Raw genomic sequence first — 16,892 nt, 5'->3', positions numbered from 1 at the left:
CAGTCCAGGGAAGACGGACAGGTCAAGGAGGTGGGATGAGGTTAGTAGGTAGATGCGGGTGCGGCTTGGGGTGGGAGGAAGGGATGGGTGAGAGGAAGAACCGGTTAGGGAGGCAGAGACAGGTTGGACTGGTTTTGGGATGCAGTGGGTGGGGGGGGAAGAGCTGGGCTGGTTGTGTGGTGCAGTGGGGGGAGGGGACGAACTGGGCTGGTTTAGGGATGCAGTTGGGGAAGGGGAGATTTTGAAACTGGTGAAGTCCACATTGATACCATTAGGCTGCAGGGTTCCCAGGCGGAATATGAGTTGCTGTTCCTGCAACCTTCGGGTGGCATCATTGTGGCATTGCAGGAGGCCCATGATGGACATGTCATCTAAAGAATGGGAGGGGGAGTGGAAATGGTTTGCGACTGGGAGGTGCAGTTGTTTGTTGCGAACTGAGCGGAGGTGTTCTGCAAAGTGGTCTCCAAGCCTCCGCTTGGTTTCCCCAATGTAGAGGAAGCCACACCGGGTACAGTGGATGCAGTATGCCACATTGGCAGATGTGCAGGTGAACCTCTGCTTAATGTGGAATGTCACCTTGGGGCCTGGGCTAGGGGTGAGGGAGGAGGTGTGGGGGCAAGTGTAGCATTTCCTGCGGTTGCAGGGGAAGGTGCCGGGTGTGGTGGGGTTGGAGGGCAGTGTGGAGCGAACAAGGGAGTCACGGAGAGAGTGGTCTCTCCGGAAAGCAGACAGGGGTGGGGATGGAAAAATGTCTTGGGTGGTGGGGTCGGATTGTAAATGGCGGAAGTGTCGGAGGATGATGCGTTGTATCTGGCTGTTGGTAGGGTGGTGTGTGAGAACGAGGGGGATCCTCTTTGGGCGGTTGTGGCGGGGGCGGGGTGTGAGGGATGTGTTGCAGGAAATACGGGAGACGCGGTCAAGGGCGTTCTCGATCACTGTGGGGGGAAAGTTGCGGTCCTTGAAGAACTTGGACATCTGGGATGTGCGGGATTGGAATGTCTTATCGTGGGAGCAGATGTGGCGGAGGCGGAGGAATTGGGAATAGGGGATGGAATTTTTGCAGGAGGGTGGGTGGGAGGAGGTGGATTTTGGGAGGGACATGTCATCTAAAGAATGGGAGGGGGAGTGGAAATGGTTTGTGACTGGGAGGTGCAATTGTTTGTTGCGAACTGAGCGGAGGTGTTCTGCAAAGCGGTCTCCAAGCCTCCGCTTGGTTTCCCAAAATCTACAAACCTGCCTGCCCTGGTCGACACATCGTCTCAGCCTGCTCCTGCCCCACCGAACTCGTCTCCACCTATCTGGACTCCATTTTCTCCCCTTTGGTCCAGGAACTCCCCACCTACGTCCGTGACACCACCCATGCCCTCCACCTCCTCCAGGACTTCCAATTCCCTGGCCCCCAACACCTCATCTTCACCATGGACGTCCAGTCCCTATACGCCTGCATTCCGCATGCAGATGGCCTCAAGGCCCACCGCTTCTTCCTGTCCCGCAGGCCCGACCAGTCCCCCTCCACCGACACCCTCATCCGCCTAGCTGAACTCGTCCTCACCCTCAACAACTTCTCTATTGACTCCTCCCACTTCCTACAGACTAAGGGGGTGGCCATGGGCACCCGCAAGGGCCCCAGCTATGCCTGCCTCTTTGTAGGTTACGTGGAACAGTCCCTCTTCTGCACCTACACAGGCCCCAAACCCCACCTCTTCCTCCGGTACATCGATGACTGTATCAGTGCCGCCTCTTGCTCCCCAGAGGAGCTCGAACAGTTCATCTACTTCACCAACACCTTCCACCCCAAACTTCAGTTCACCTGGGCCATCTCCAGCACATTCCTCGCCTTCCTGGACCTCTCAGCCTCCATCTCAGGCAACCAGCTTGTAACTGATGTCCATTTCAAGCCCACCAACTCCCACAGCTACCTAGAATACACCTCCTCCCACCCACCCTCCTGCAAAAATTCCATCCCCTATTCCCAATTCCTCCGCCTCCCGCCCCATCTGCTCCCACGATAAGACATTCCACTCTCGCACATCCCAGATGTCCAAGTTCTTCAAGGACCGCAACTTTCCCCCCACAGTGATCGAGAACGCCCTTGACCGCGTCTCCCATATTTCCCGCAACACATCCCTCACACCCCGCCCCCGCCACAACCGCCCAAAGAGGATCCCCCTCGTTCTCACACACCACCCTACCAACCTCCGGATACAACGCATCATCCTCCGACACTTCCGCCATTTACAATCCGACCCCACCACCCAAGACATTTTTCCATCCCCACCCCTGTCTGCTTTCCGGAGAGACCACTCTCTCCGTGACTCCCTTGTTCGCTCCACACTGCCCTCCAACCCCACCACACCCGGCACCTTCCCCTGCAACCGCAGGAAATGCTACACTTGCCCCCACACCTCCTCCCTCACCCCTATCCCAGGCCCCAAGATGACATTCCACATTAAGCAGAGGTTCACCTGCACATCTGCCAATGTGGTATACTGCATCCACTGTACCCGGTGTGGCTTCCTCTACATTGGGGAAACCAAGCGGAGGCTTGGAGACCACTTTGCAGAACACCTCCGCTCAGTTCGCAACAAACAACTGCACCTCCCAGTCGCAAACCATTTCCACTCCCCCTCCCATTCTTTAGATGACATGTCCATCATGGGCCTCCTGCACTGCCACAATGATGCCACCCGAAGGTTGAAGGAACAGCAACTCATATTCCGCCTGGGAACCCTGCAGCCTAATGGTATCAATGTGGACTTCACCAGTTTCAAAATCTCCCCTTCCCCAACTGCATCCCTAAACCAGCCCAGTTCGTCCCCTCCCCCCACTGCACCACACAACCAGCCCAGCTCTTCCCCCCCACCCACTGCATCCCAAAACCAGTCCAACCTGTCTCTGCCTCCCTAACCTGTTCTTCCTCTCACCCATCCCTTCCTCCCACCCCAAGCCGCACCCGCATCTACCTACTAACCTCATCCCACCTCCTTGACCTGCCCGTCTTCCCTGGACTGACCTATCCCCTCCCTACCTCCCCACCTATACTCTCCTCTCCACCTATCTTCTTTACTCTCCATCTTCGGTCCGCCTCCCCCTCTCTCCCTATTTATTCCAGTTCCCTCTCCCCATCCCCCTCTCTGATGAAGGGTCTAGGCCCGAAACGTCAGCTTTTGTGCTCCTGAGATGCTGCTTGGCCTGCTGTGTTCATCCAGCCTCACATTTTATTATCTTGGGTCTGAACTATGCCTGCCTCTTCAGTAGGATATGTTGAACAGTCCCTCTTCCACTGTTACACTGGCACCATCCCTCACCTCTTCCTCCGCTACGTTGATGACAGTATTAGTGCTCCCTCGTGCTACCATGAGGAACTTGAACAGCTCATCAACTTTACTAACACCGTTCACCCCAACCTCAAATTCACCTGGACCATCTCCGATACCTTCTGCTCCTTCCTGGACCTCTATGTCTCCATATCAGATAACCAATATCTATTTCAAGTCCACCGACTCCCACAGCTACCTAGACTACTCCTCCTCTCACCCACCCTCATGCAAGTATGTAGTCTCTTACTCTCAAATCCTCCACCTCCACTGTGTCTGGTCCCAAGATGGGGTGTTCTACTCACGGACATCCCAGACCTATTTCAAGCACTGTAACAGGCCCCTGTCTGGTGATTGAAAATGCCCTCAGCCACATCTCTTGCATTTCCCACATTTCTGCCCTCACACCCCCTCCCCCCAAAAAACCAAAGACAGAATCCCCCTGGTCCTCACATACCACCCCACCAACCTCTGCATTCAGCGTATCATTCTCCTCCACTTCCGCCACCTACAATCCGACCGCACTACCAAAGCGATATTTCACTCCCCACCCTTATCTGCCTTTCATAGACATTGCTCACTCCATGACTCCCTCATCCATTCCACACTCCCCACTAGCCCCGTCACCCCCAGCACCTTTCCCTGCAGCCGCTACACTTGCCCCTACACCTCACCCTTCACCTCCAACCAAAGCCCAAGACAAACTTTCCATATCAACAGGGGTTCACCTGTATATTCTCCAACCTGGTCTACTATATCTGTTGCTCCTGATTTGATCTTCTCTACATCGGTGAGGCCAAATGTAGACCTGGTGACAGATTTTGCAGAACACCTACACCCCGTATGCTATAATCAACGCCACCTTCCGTTTGCCAACCATCTTAACTCCCTTTCCCACTCCCTGGGTGACGTCCATTGTGGGCCTCTTCCAGTGCTACAATGATGCCACACACAAACTGGAGGACCAACACCTCATATTCTGCCTTGGGACCCTACAGCCTGATGGCCTAGACATAGAATACACCAGTTTCAAAATCTACTCACCCACCCGCACACTCCCCCTCCCCTCCAGCCTCATCCCATGTCCAACCCTCCCTCTCAACCCCTCCTTTTTGGCCTGACACTGCCTGTCCATCTTCTTCTTGATCTATCTGCCCCATCCTTTTCATTGACCAATCCCCACTACACTTACCTGCATTCACATATCACCATCACACCTATATTCCCCCAGTTCCACACCCTCTTTCCTCTGTTTATTTCCCAGCTCCCTTCCGCCTCCCCAGTCCTGATGAAGGGTCTGGGCCCGAAATGTTGACTCTCCTGCTTCTCTGATGCTGCTGGACCTCCTGTGTTCCTCGAGCTCCACATTGACCGGATGGTGATACTCCATTTGCATATAAAGCATTTATATCAGCATATTTGTTTGGTTTTCGTTAATGATTAGGCCACTGTTGGTTTAACATTGAAAACAATTATAACAAAAGGAAAAGACATGCTTAGCTGCAGCTGGAGAATTATTGTACCCTATATGTAAGACCGTTACATAAAATGTGTGTTAACTGGGCATTTTACAATCTGTGTCAGTTTTCAACCTCCAGCAAAATCATTCTTTTGTCATAGAAGAGGAATGATTTATATTTGTGCAGCATTTTTCATGAGTCCACATGTTCCAAAGTAGCACCGTTGATTACATTGTCTTGTCCTTGCAATAAATAATGAGAGACAAGTTGCTCATTCAAAGAACTACTCTATCTTCACATGGTTGTGCAAGTGGCATCACAGAAGAACATTTATTTATACCTTCCAAACATATTTTAGTATTTTGTATTACTATTCTTTCTCCATCTGCTGCATCTTTCACGAGTATATCATTACATTGCATTGCTGTTTTTCTCACTTTTCCTGCTCTGCCTTTTCCTCATGGTGTAAAAATGGTGATTTTATATTTATGACAAGGTGCTTTTTGGTGATCAGTCCTACTTCTATAAGTTCAAACTCCAGCAGTGATGAGGTTTATATGATTACTATGTTTGGAACTGTGAGAGGAATAGCAAGTGGATCACATTCTCACCCTCAAGTTAAATTTTAATAATTCCACTCTCCTCCCTGAGCTGCCACATCAACTATCTCACAAGCTGCAATGGAGGTGCTTATTAGCATCTCACCAACAGCACAATTCATTGGACTTCACTTTCTCAACTATTTTCTGCCCAATCCCCAATCATTGCTTCAGAAAACAGTTGGCATATGCATGGTGATATTTCACTTCTTCCTCAACTTTTCAGTAAGTATGTACAGTGTTTTCCTGACAACAGCTTTAAACATGAAAGGTCTAGGCCCGAAGTGTCAGCTTTTCTGCTCCTGAGATGCTGCTTGGCCTGCTGTGTTCATCCAGCTCTACACTTTGTTATCTCGGATTCTCCAGCATCTGCAGTTCCTACCATCTCTGACAGTCATCCACTTCTCCAAGTACAGGCAATGAGTCTGAGTGGAGCAAGGTAGCCTCTCTCTCTGGGTCATCTCCAAACCCAACTGGCACATGGCAAACAGAGGGGGCAGCTTTGTCTGGAATACAAACACAGAAAAGGAGTGTTACTGACTGGAGGGTGTAGCATTGAGAAAGCAGCAATCAGGGAATGCCAGTGTCTGCCCTGTAAACAGCCAGGGCTCTGGTACCAAGAGGGTAGCTGTGGTTGAAGGGCATGGAGCCAGGGAAGCAGTGAAGAGAAGGAGGAATAATTTAGGCATGGGTGTGCTCCAGTCATTCTGTGGGGGGGAGGAGGAGGATGTCCTCACCTGCAGTCACTCCAGGAGCAGTGAAGGGCAGTGTCCAGGGTAATATCCAAACTGAGACCAATTCATGTGTGGAGTTCAGTCAAGGAGCATCTTGTGAAGTGAACACTCACAGGAATGAGAGACAATTGGATGTGGTGGCATTAAAACTAAAAGCTAATTGTCGAGGAATGTATGGTCTTGTGGCAGGGGGTAACTAAGGAATGTAAGGCTGCAGTTTACCTCAATCAGGAGAGGGATGAGGGTCAACAGGGGCCATGTGACATTTTTTGTGAGGGGCACCAAAACAGGATTGGGGACCTTAACTGTTACAATGATGGGCTCCACAGTACAGGATGTGTATGGTGCCGGGGAGAGATGCAGTGATGCCCATAAGGCTAACAAGGATCATGAACCAGTGACAATGGAAGACAACGTGGGGAGACAGAGATGTGGTGGGTCACAGAGTGGTGTTGATCCAACTTGTTGACTGCATTTGGCCAAAGCAGCCAAGTGAAAGATCATTTAACCTGGCTCAACACCCCCCAGGTTTAAAACTTTTTTCAGTATGAAAAGTACCTTGAGCTTCTCTCTGCATCAAAACTAACTGCTGTGCACTAACACATGGGAGACCATTCAAGTTCTATGATGTAAAACTTGAAAATGGCTTTCTTGCCCTGCTTGGCAATAAATATGCTCCTCCTAAAGGTTAACCAGGGATGAACTGGAAGTGAGTAGGTTCCTGACTCCTCCTTCACCCCTCCATACCATCCCCACTGTTAAGATTACAGTGCCACCCACAGGCACCAGGATACTGACAAGCCATTTTAAGTATGATATTGTGAGCATGGTAACTTTTGTTTCAGTTCACAGTAACCACACAAAATACTGGCTATGGTTTCTAGCAGGTGTCACTGGAGAATAACCAGAATGGAAATCCTGGCTGATTCGTCCCTTCCTGGATCATGGAACCTAGGGTCAATTGTAGGCACCCAACTGATGGTGTTATCGCCATCTTCAGTTGAGCTAGAAATGGGAAGTGTCAACTGATTAAAGATGATATCTGTATTTTATTTTCTAATTTACATGGCTTTAAACAATACTGGATAATACAGAATAGAAAAGAATAGAATAGAACAGAAATCTATTGACACTTTTACATGAAAAATACAGTGAAAAACTTTGTAAATCACTACATCAGGGCATCTATATTAATGACATAAGTCATACATAGTCATAAAAGAAAGTAAAGACAAAGTGCATCACAGTTCATTTAACAGTTCCTGGGCTCAGGGGAAGCTCCTGGACTGGTGGAATGCCCAGAAAATGCAGCCGGGATGAAACTGCTATGCCGGGCCGCTTGAATACTGGGCCGGAAGCTTCCATGGAAAAATGCCACCGTGCTGGGCTGAGACCACCACTCCTGGACATGACTGCCTGTTAGGCTGCTGGAATATGGTAATAAATTTCATTTCATTAAATCTGAAAGAATGAAAAATAAGAAATGGTTTCAGGCTTTTTGTGATTTAGGAATCCTTAGATTGATTTGGATTTTAAACCATAAGTATGCATATTCATATTGTTCCAATAGTGCTAAATACAGACAATCAACTTTTGACTTCCATCATCTGATTGTTATAACTAATACCTTTCGTGGATTAAAATGGTTCTTACAAAGAAAGAAATACAGACCTAAAATGGCTGCAGTATTCACCTCATCATAGACTGAAGTAGGTTTTGTGAGATGCATGAGGAATAAACTAAATGATCAGTACTGAAATTCCCATTTTTGTGTTCAGATATCTTAGTCAGACAACTGAGTCAGCATCAAAAAAAAATGCACCTCCAGTTTACTTCACATGTGTATGATAAAAGCTCAGTTACTAGTTAAACAGTTTGGAAAGAAAATGGAGCTGGACTCTAGAATATACATTGAGCTATATTTCGACAGCTGCTTTTGCTCAGTACAGGATAGAGAGAAGAAAAAGTGAATTCGCGACAAGAGCTGGAACATTTTATCTCTCTGCCTGTTTCTCTCATCATCTTGGAAACCAGTAAGAAAGCAACTGGGACAATAGGCATTGACTGAGAACATAAGGATAGCCACAGTTTTTTGCGCTGCTGCAGCTATGATCAATAGTTAATGAACTGTGGTGTCAAACTGAAAATTCTTACATCCCAAAGCCTCTCAGAACTGTTTAAAAAGTGTAGCCTTATTACTAATTGTGTATATTACTCTCTTTTTAAACTTAGTACCTATGTTTGTGTGTGTGCTTAATATTACATCTAGATTAATTTATTTTGGGATTAGTAGATAATAAAATTCCTCTTACCTTCAGTCAAGAAAACATCCATAATTGGTACTTTCATTTTCTAGCAAATTACATTTTAATTGAAGTGTGATAGTTGCCTACTAAAAAGAAATAAAAACATGACCAACTGAGAAAGAGATAAAGAGAGTGGAGCCAATTCTCTGTCCTCACCTGGTTGTGACAATACATACACTGAAGGAAATGTTGCAGATGCACCAGCCTTTTTATTGATCATTGAGTCCCAGCTTCAACATTAATAAAGTGCAGTTTGTGCTTAATCAGGCAGTGTCTAATTCCTCGCTATTCAAGTATGCCCAAGCTGTAAGTGACTTCACCATCTTCTGTGTGTCCTCTTATGAACAATGCAAGATTAGAATGTCCACAGGACTGGCAGTTCATGCTGCTATTGATATGCCTGGGGGAATTCTGCAGCAGCACCCCCTCTGACCTTCCTCTGAGAATTTGGCAGGTAAGTAAACCATCGGAGACCCATTGCAAACAAAAATGAATTTGAGATGTCTCATAAACAGAGGATGAAAACGTGTCAACCATAACAGATTAAGCTCTGCAAGGCAACATAAGGAGATTCTGCACAGTGAGCTAAAAGTTACATTTAATGCATAATGTCTCACTGCAGATTTTATTTCCTCCAAACTTAAAGGAGTTATTTATGAATTATTACAACAGAGGAAAGTGATTAATATGGGAAATGATACAAAAAGCAATTCAGCAGAGATCTGATTTTTACAAATTTTGTAAAGAGGATCAAGCCTTTTGAAAAGTGTTAAAATTGTGTGAAAGTTGGAATATGTTCAATGAATCACTGCATTTATTCCTGATTTGTATACAAATCCCAAACTTGTTTTTGACAGTGGTTTTGTGTACTTTACAGTATTACTTCCCGTAGGAGAGGCCTAAAATAATAAAAAACTACTTTCCATTGCTGTGTGAATAAAGCATAAAGTGATTTCATATTATTTTCCTTTCACCCAACTTGGTCAGTTTTTAATATATACAACTGAAACACGCTAGGAAAACATCACAAAGTCAGAAGTTTTTTTACAGCATTAACAAGAAGAAAGAAAGTTATGTCGCATGCAAAGTTCAATCTCTTGAACCGGACAGTGGAGCAGACAGACTGATTTAAAAAGATAATCTCAATGCCTGAAGAATATAATTTGCATAAAAAATGACAAGGAAGAAACACTTAGTACCATGAATGTGAGATTGCAAATAATGCACAATACTTGGGGTAAATGCATTTGTTCCTGATTAATTTAGTTTCTCTGCAAACCGTATCTGTTATGAGCAAATGTAGGAAGGAAACATCAGTACATAAAACAATTTGATTCATCATTAATCAATAATCAATAAGATTAATGATTATTGTCAAAAATTTATGCAATCTAATAGTGACATAAGCGCATTTATTATTTATTAACTGTCTGCCAAATTCTGCAATGGAACAGAAAATTGAACAATTAGACTGATGAAATTACCTCATATTGCACTGTATTGTGATCACTATAATTTATTTGAATGCTGAAAAGTTAAAAATACACAGAGAAGTGGAAATTTGAAGTATTTACTTGTGGAGATGGCGGGGGTGGAAATATGGGAGGTGGGGGGGAACTGGTTGTTTAATTTTACACCCGAGGTCAGGCCTTAAGCATCTGTAGGAATTCTTCCTGGAAACTAATGATCATTGGAAACTGGCAGTCAAAACTAATTTATATTGCTCTTCCAGAGTGAAATTCCTTCCATCTTAGGACTGCATTTCGAGAGATTATCACTTTGCAGAACCAACATCAGTATGACACAAAAACAAAGAATATGACCATATTTAAACAGGTTAAATAATGTTCATGTATTATGTTGTTTAAAACTTTTGTCAACACTTGCTCATAGTCAACACATACACAGAGACGCAGAGATACATACACACACATACATGGAGTATTAACAATATTTTGAGTCATCTTTCTGGTACAGTGCCATCCATTATGTGCTAGAGTTTTTACAAGGAAGGTAATACTTTTAAGAGTGGAAACAGAAAACAGTTCAGTTTCCAATTGTGAGCTAATGCCTAGGTCACCATCAAAAGCTGAAAAGGGAGTTGATCCAAAATAAACAATGGCTGCACTTTTTTTTATAAAAAGCTCTCTTTGATGGCTTCCAGTTATGTGTAAAAGAATGTAATGGTATTGACCTAAACGCTTAACAAAGAACTTACTGCCTGAACATTAATTCTCCAAATGATGATACTTCCCATATTGCATTCTGCCTTGATAATTTGTGCATTTCACATTAAAGAGAGTAGGGAAGTCTTCTTATAGCAGGTCAACGAAATAGAGAGATGCAAAATACATGGAACCTCAGAATTAAACCAAACCTTTTAATCCTTCAGTTTAATATTAACCTAATAAAAATGTGCATCTCATAATTTTTCCACATAAGTACTGACGAGCCTAATGATTCCAATTAAGCAACACAAGTAACACAATTGAGTGGAAATCTATTAAAATACTTTGAATGATCTGATCATATTAATTAAGAATACACTGCAGTCAAAATAACAGAGACAGTAGTTTTATCATCCAATCCGTCATGAGAATTCCAGTATGATGAATATATTTCTTGTGTTACATTAAATGATATCAATTCAGACTGAGTTCAATCATTTTACACCTTTACACATCAAGCAGATATCAGAAATGGTCTGTATCAAGTAGCTCAGCGAAGAGAACAGGAATAGTGTTGTAGATCTACAGAAATGTAGGGACTTCACTCAGTTTACAGTCTTGAGTTCACATTGTTACAGATAAAGCTGGGCCATTGCTCTAATTCCACTCTCCCACAGATCACAACATAAATAAAATGATCTTTCCAGTTATCAAGGTGGTCAACTAAATACTTCATCGATATGAGGTTTTAACTTTAAAAAAATCTGGCAAAGAGAATTGTTAATAAGCATAAGTATTTGCTCATTATCAAAAGAAAACCTACTTAATGTGGATGCAGTAATTGTTAACACTCACAGTCAGTAATACAAAAGCATAAAAGCTTAACCCTTTAAATATTCCCAAAACACATACACACAAGCAAGTATGCACTTCAGCAAAGATTGAAAACAATCAGATTTCTCTGCAGAGACTGACTTTTTGAAAAAAAAAGACTTTGATCGTCAGTTATTCTTGAAAGCAAAATGATAAAGCACGGAATGTTCTAAGTCTGGTGTTTTGGAGTTTTTGTTCATGTGGTCAAGTCAAAGTTGTTTGTCCTGTCTTAATACACAGCTTGCTACAGGAAATGCAATATTGAAATGTTTTCTCAATCATTCTTTTAGAAAAACAAATTGAATTTATCATGAAATTAACAAGAGAGTTACTTTCAGAAATAGGAGAGACTGGCTGGGCAGGTCTTCCTTGCAGGCTTTTTATTTCCCACCGAGACCAGATAAAAACAAGAAACTCTCCAAGTCAGTCATTGTTCAAACATCCCCGATCAGGCTTTATAGCATAGCAAGCAATGATTTTTCCTTGGACGTCTCTTTTAAATAAACTCCAATGTTGACCGTGACCTTTTGATCACTGCCTTTGAAGAACTCACTTCAAGTAATTCAAGAAAACTTAAAATTAATCCATTTTACCACAACCATTTGCAAATAAGGTGCTCCAAAATATTAGACATGAAACATGTTCGTAAAACCTCTATGCTTGGAAAAAATACAAAGCATATTTAAAATCAAAATGGCTTTCAACTTATCAAAGGATGCGTCACATCACCTAAGTACACAATCTTGGTTTGACGGGATCTCCATTAGCAATCCATACTGAGTGAAGAACTGGGTTAACCTCTCGAGCGGAAATTGTGCTCAACATCATGGCAGCTGTGAATATGAAGGTCTTGTGGCATCTTGCTTTTGCTCTTGGTTAAGGGCCCACTAAATCTACCAATTCTCTACTAAATAGTTCTTCAAAAACTGGCAAGAATTAAAGGTGCCTGTTAGATTATATCTCGTGGCGGGATTTACACAATTGTACTGTGTCTTTTGAAGAGCTGACCAGTAAATAGGTTGACCTCTAAGTTTTTAGATCATCCGGATTCCTAAAAGGTCTGGTATACGGTTTTCATGGGCAATCTTTAATATTTCTTGATGAAATTTGGGCATTACCTCCATCCGAAGAAGCACTCACACAGGTCTGTGAGGAGATCTCCAGATTCCCATGTTTCACATTGTAATGGTCCAAACGCCCTTGGCTTCAACTTGAGTTTGAATCAGTTGGGTTATTTAACTCTGGATCAACTTTCTGGGCCTTGATTAGAGAAGACTTCTTGAAGACTTCTTCCTTCAGAGCATCTAAATCCCCAAATAATGTTTGAGATGACTGTCTGGTCATGGTGCCAATTTGACATCCAATGATAGACTTTGTTTAACCAATCACCTGGTCACCACACATAATGGAAATAGCAAATTTGAGAAGATTTGTAGCTCAGGTTGAGGTTCTGGATGTAAGTTTGGTCGCTGAGCTGGAAGGTTTGTTTTCAGACGTTTCGTCACCTTTTTTTATTTGAAAAAACATACTTTATTCTTAGAATGTACAAAAAATAAAACATTTATACACCTACCCAGTCATGCAAGCTGCTCCCGGTTACCCAGGGGGTACGTACACCAACTAAAGGCAAAAACAAAGCAAAGAAGAAAAAAAAGCAAAGAAAATACCCCAGCAGTCGTCTCCCCGCACAATCCCAGTTGGCCCCCTGACCAGTTGGGGAAGGCGCCAGCTGGGCCCAGTTACCAGATAGGGCCCTTGTTTCTATTCTGGACGAGGGGTTTCATATGGTGGTCTTTCCCCACCGCCGCTTGGCGGCGGCTGCCCCAAGCTTTAGCACGTCCCTCAGCACGTAGTCCTGGACCTTGGAGTGCGACAGTCTGGAACACTCGGTCGGGGCCAGTTCTTTCAGCTGGCAGACCAGCAAGTTGCGGGCAGACCAAAGAGCGTCTTTCACCGCATTGATGGTCCTCCGGGCGCAGTTGATGTTGGTCTTGGTGTGCGTCCCGGGAAACAGCCCGTAGAACACGGAGTCCCGTGTCACGGAGCTGCTCGGGACGAACCTCGACAAATACCACTGCATCCCCCTCCAGACCTCCTGCGCATAGGCACACTCCAGAAGGAGGTGATCGACAGTCTCGTCCCCCCCGCATCCACCTCGAGGGCAGCGTGTGGTGGCACAGAGATTTCGGGCGTGCATAAAGGATCTCACCGCCAGCCAAGCAATGTCCTTGTGCTTGTTTGAAAGTTCTGGCAATGAGGAATTCTGCCAAGCAACTTTGGCAATCTGCGTGGGGAACCACACGATGGGATCCACCCTCTCCTTTTCCCGAAGGGTCCCGAGGATACTACGTGCTGACCACTGCCTGATGGCCTTGTGGTCAAAGGTGTTGCCTTTCAAAAATTTCTCCACGAAGGACAGGTGGTACGGGACGGTCCAACTACTCGGAGCGTTCCGCGGCAACGAGGCCAGGCCCATCCTTCGCAACACCGGGGACAGGTAGAACCTCAGTAAGTAGTGACACTTGATGTTTGCGTACTGAGGATCTACGCACAGCTTGATGCAGCCGCACACAGAGGTAGCCGTCAGGGCGAGGGTGGCGTTCGGTATGCACTTTCCCCCATTTCCCAGGTCTTTGTACATGGTATCCCTGCGCACCTGGTCCATCCTCAACCCCCAAATGAAGTGGAAGATGGCCTGGGTGACCGCAGCGGCGCAGGTCCAGGGAATAGGCCAGGCCTGCGCCACATACAACAGTACCGAAAGCCCCTCGCACCTGACAACCAGGTTCTTACCTGCGATGGAGAGGGACCGGAGCGTCCACCTACTCAGCTTCTGCTTCAGTTTGGTGATACGCTCCTACCAAGTCTTAGTGCACGCCCCAGCTCGACCAAACCAAACACCCAGCACCTTCAGGTAGTCTGTTCTGACCGTGAAGGAGATGAAGGAGCGGTCGTCCCAGTTCCCGAAGAACATGGCCTCGCTCTTACCCATATTGACTTTGGCATCGAGGCCAGTTCAAACTGGCCGCAGATGTCCAACAGCCTACTCACCGAATGACGATCGGTGCAGAAGACGGCGACGTCGTCCATGTACAGGGGGGTCTTGACCTGAAGGCCTCCGCTGCCTGGGATAGTCACGTCCTTCAGGCTCACGTCCTTCCTGATGGATGTGGCGAAAGGCTCCATACAACACACGAACAAGGCAGGAGAGAGCGGGCAGGCCTGCCTGACTCCAGATCTGACGAGAAAACTGTCCGATTCCCACCCGTTGATCGAGATTGCACTAATCGTGTTGGTGTAGAGCGGCCGGATCCAATTGCGGATGCCCTCTCAGAACCCCAATTTGGAGAGGACGTCCCTCATGTGAGCATGAGAGACTCTGTCAAAGGCCTTCTCCTGGTCCAGGCTGATGAGGCACCCGCCTGTCCTGTACGTAGGCGATCGTATCCCTGATGAGCGCGAGGCTCTCAGGGATCTTCCTGCCCGGCACAGCACAGGTTTGGTCAGGGTGAATCACCGACTCCAGAACAGACCTGACCCGGTTGGCTATGACCTCGGCCAGGATTTTGTAGTCCACATTCAATAATGAAATGGGACGCCAATTCTTAATTTCTTGCCTCTCCCCCTTCCTCTTGTAAATGGGGGTGATGATGCCCTTCCTCATGGACTTGCACATTTCCCCTGCGTGAAGCGCACTATCGTACACCTCCAGCAGGTCTTGGCCGACCAGGTCCCACAGAGCGGAATACAGCTCGACCGGTAAGCCGTCGCTCCCGGGAGTCTTATTCCTCTCAAAGGACTTGAGGGGTCTGGTCAGTTTGTCCAGGGATATCGGCCGGTCCAGCCACTCCCTCGTGCTGTCGTCCAAGACCTCCATGATAGACGACAGGAATGACTCGGAGGCCGTGCTGTCCGCGGGCTTCGTGTCGTACAGTCCGGCATAGAAGGATCTGCTGATCCTCAAAATGTCAGGCCGAGACGACGTCACCGAGCCGTCGTCCTCCTTCAGCCGGCTAAGCACAGAGCTCTCTTTGTGCACCTTCTCAAAGAAGAAATGCGAGCACGTCTCATCCTGCTCCACGGAGCGGACCCTGGGCCAGAAGATTATCCTGGAGGCCTCCATGGCGAAGAGCGAGGCTTGCTGGCCCCTCACCTCGCGGAGGTTCTCCGTGAGTCGCGACAGCTTTCCCTGCCTCTCTCTCGCCTTCCGAACACCCTTGAGGACAAAGAACCTCTTGATGTTCTCCTTGACTGTCTCCCACCAGTTGCCTGGAGACTCAAAGAGGGGTTTCACAGTTCTCCAACGGCGTGTTCCCTCTTAAGCTCCTCAACGTTCTCTGGGGTCAACAGAGTCGTGTTGAGCTTCCACATTCCCTTGCTGGCCGGCTGGTCGTCCTGTAAGTGACAGTCGGCCAGTAGGAGGCAGTGGTCAGAGAAGAACACCGGCTGGACGCCGGTGGACCTGACCGAGAACGCCTGTGACATAAGAAGTCTATCCTTGAGCGGATAGACCTGTCTGGCCGTGACCAGGTGTACCTCCGCTGTGCTCCGTCTGCAGGGGTGCTGAAGACGTCGAGCAGCTTGGCGTCCTTCACCGTGCCCATCAGGAATCTGGACGTGACGTCCAGTTGACTCCCCCCACCCGCTGTCCCCACGCCGGATCTTCCATCTGCATCGATGATGCAGTTGAAGTCTCCGCCTAGGACGACTGGCCTGGACGTAGCCAGCAGGGGTGGAAGCTGCTGCAGGACGGCCAACTGCTCACTCCGTACCGCTGGGGCGTAAACGTTGATCAGCCTCAGGGGAGCGTTCCTGTAGGTGACATCAGCCACTAGGATGTGCCCCACCACCACCTCCTGAACTTGAGAGATGGTGAAGTTGCGCCCCCGCAGCAGAATAGCCAGGCCCGAAGAGTGACAGTTGTTACCCCCCGACCAGATCGAAGGCCCACAGGTCCAGGCGCCGGACCATTTCCCATACCTGCTGAGATGCGGCATCCTGCACTCCCGCAGAAACAGGAGGTCTGCCTTGACGGTGGTCAGGTAGGCCAACGTGGACACACATCTTGCGGTGGACTTAACACTGCAAACATTAACGCTCGCAACTCGTACCCCCATTGTGGGCAGTGACCGCAGTACCCTCCCCGAGTCCAAGGTCCAGCCCCTCCATCTGTCCCTTCATGCCCTTTGCCCGGGCTAACTGCTGGACGCTCTCCGGGCTCAGGAAACCGTCCGTGCTGCCTTCCAGGTGGCATCCCCCCGTCAGGGTACGGAGGCAGGAGAGTCCGGCTCTGGGTCAGGCTGGGGACACGCTATTTCCTGGTTCCCGCCAGAAGATTCCGGGGGGCCCTCCAGGGCCCCAGCAGTGCGTGGCTGGGTGTCAGAGGGAGCCTCAGGACACCTCCCGTCACCTGGAATTGGGGTGCTGCTTTCCTT

General features: G+C 47.2%; 1 protein-coding gene across 2 annotated transcripts in view; it reads right to left on the bottom strand.

Moving 5' to 3' along the window:
• Positions 1-4,818: 4,818 nt before the first annotated feature.
• The window catches only part of lyplal1 (lysophospholipase like 1), a 73,851-nt gene continuing 61,777 nt past the window's right edge, over positions 4,819-16,892 (bottom strand). The window contains exon 5 of one of the 2 annotated variants that reach the window (XM_048535996.2): positions 4,819-5,882. In XM_048535996.2, the coding sequence (XP_048391953.2) occupies positions 5,715-5,882 (168 nt within the window). In that variant the 3' untranslated portion in view covers positions 4,819-5,714. Of the gene's footprint in view, positions 5,883-7,154; positions 7,572-16,892 lie in introns of those variants that run through there. The other variant, XM_048535998.2, reaches the window with a different exon arrangement.

The sequence above is a fragment of the Stegostoma tigrinum genome, chromosome 9, assembly GCF_030684315.1.
Source record: "Stegostoma tigrinum isolate sSteTig4 chromosome 9, sSteTig4.hap1, whole genome shotgun sequence".
NCBI lineage: Eukaryota > Metazoa > Chordata > Chondrichthyes > Orectolobiformes > Stegostomatidae > Stegostoma > Stegostoma tigrinum.
This window is presented reverse-complemented; position numbering and strand designations above follow the sequence as displayed.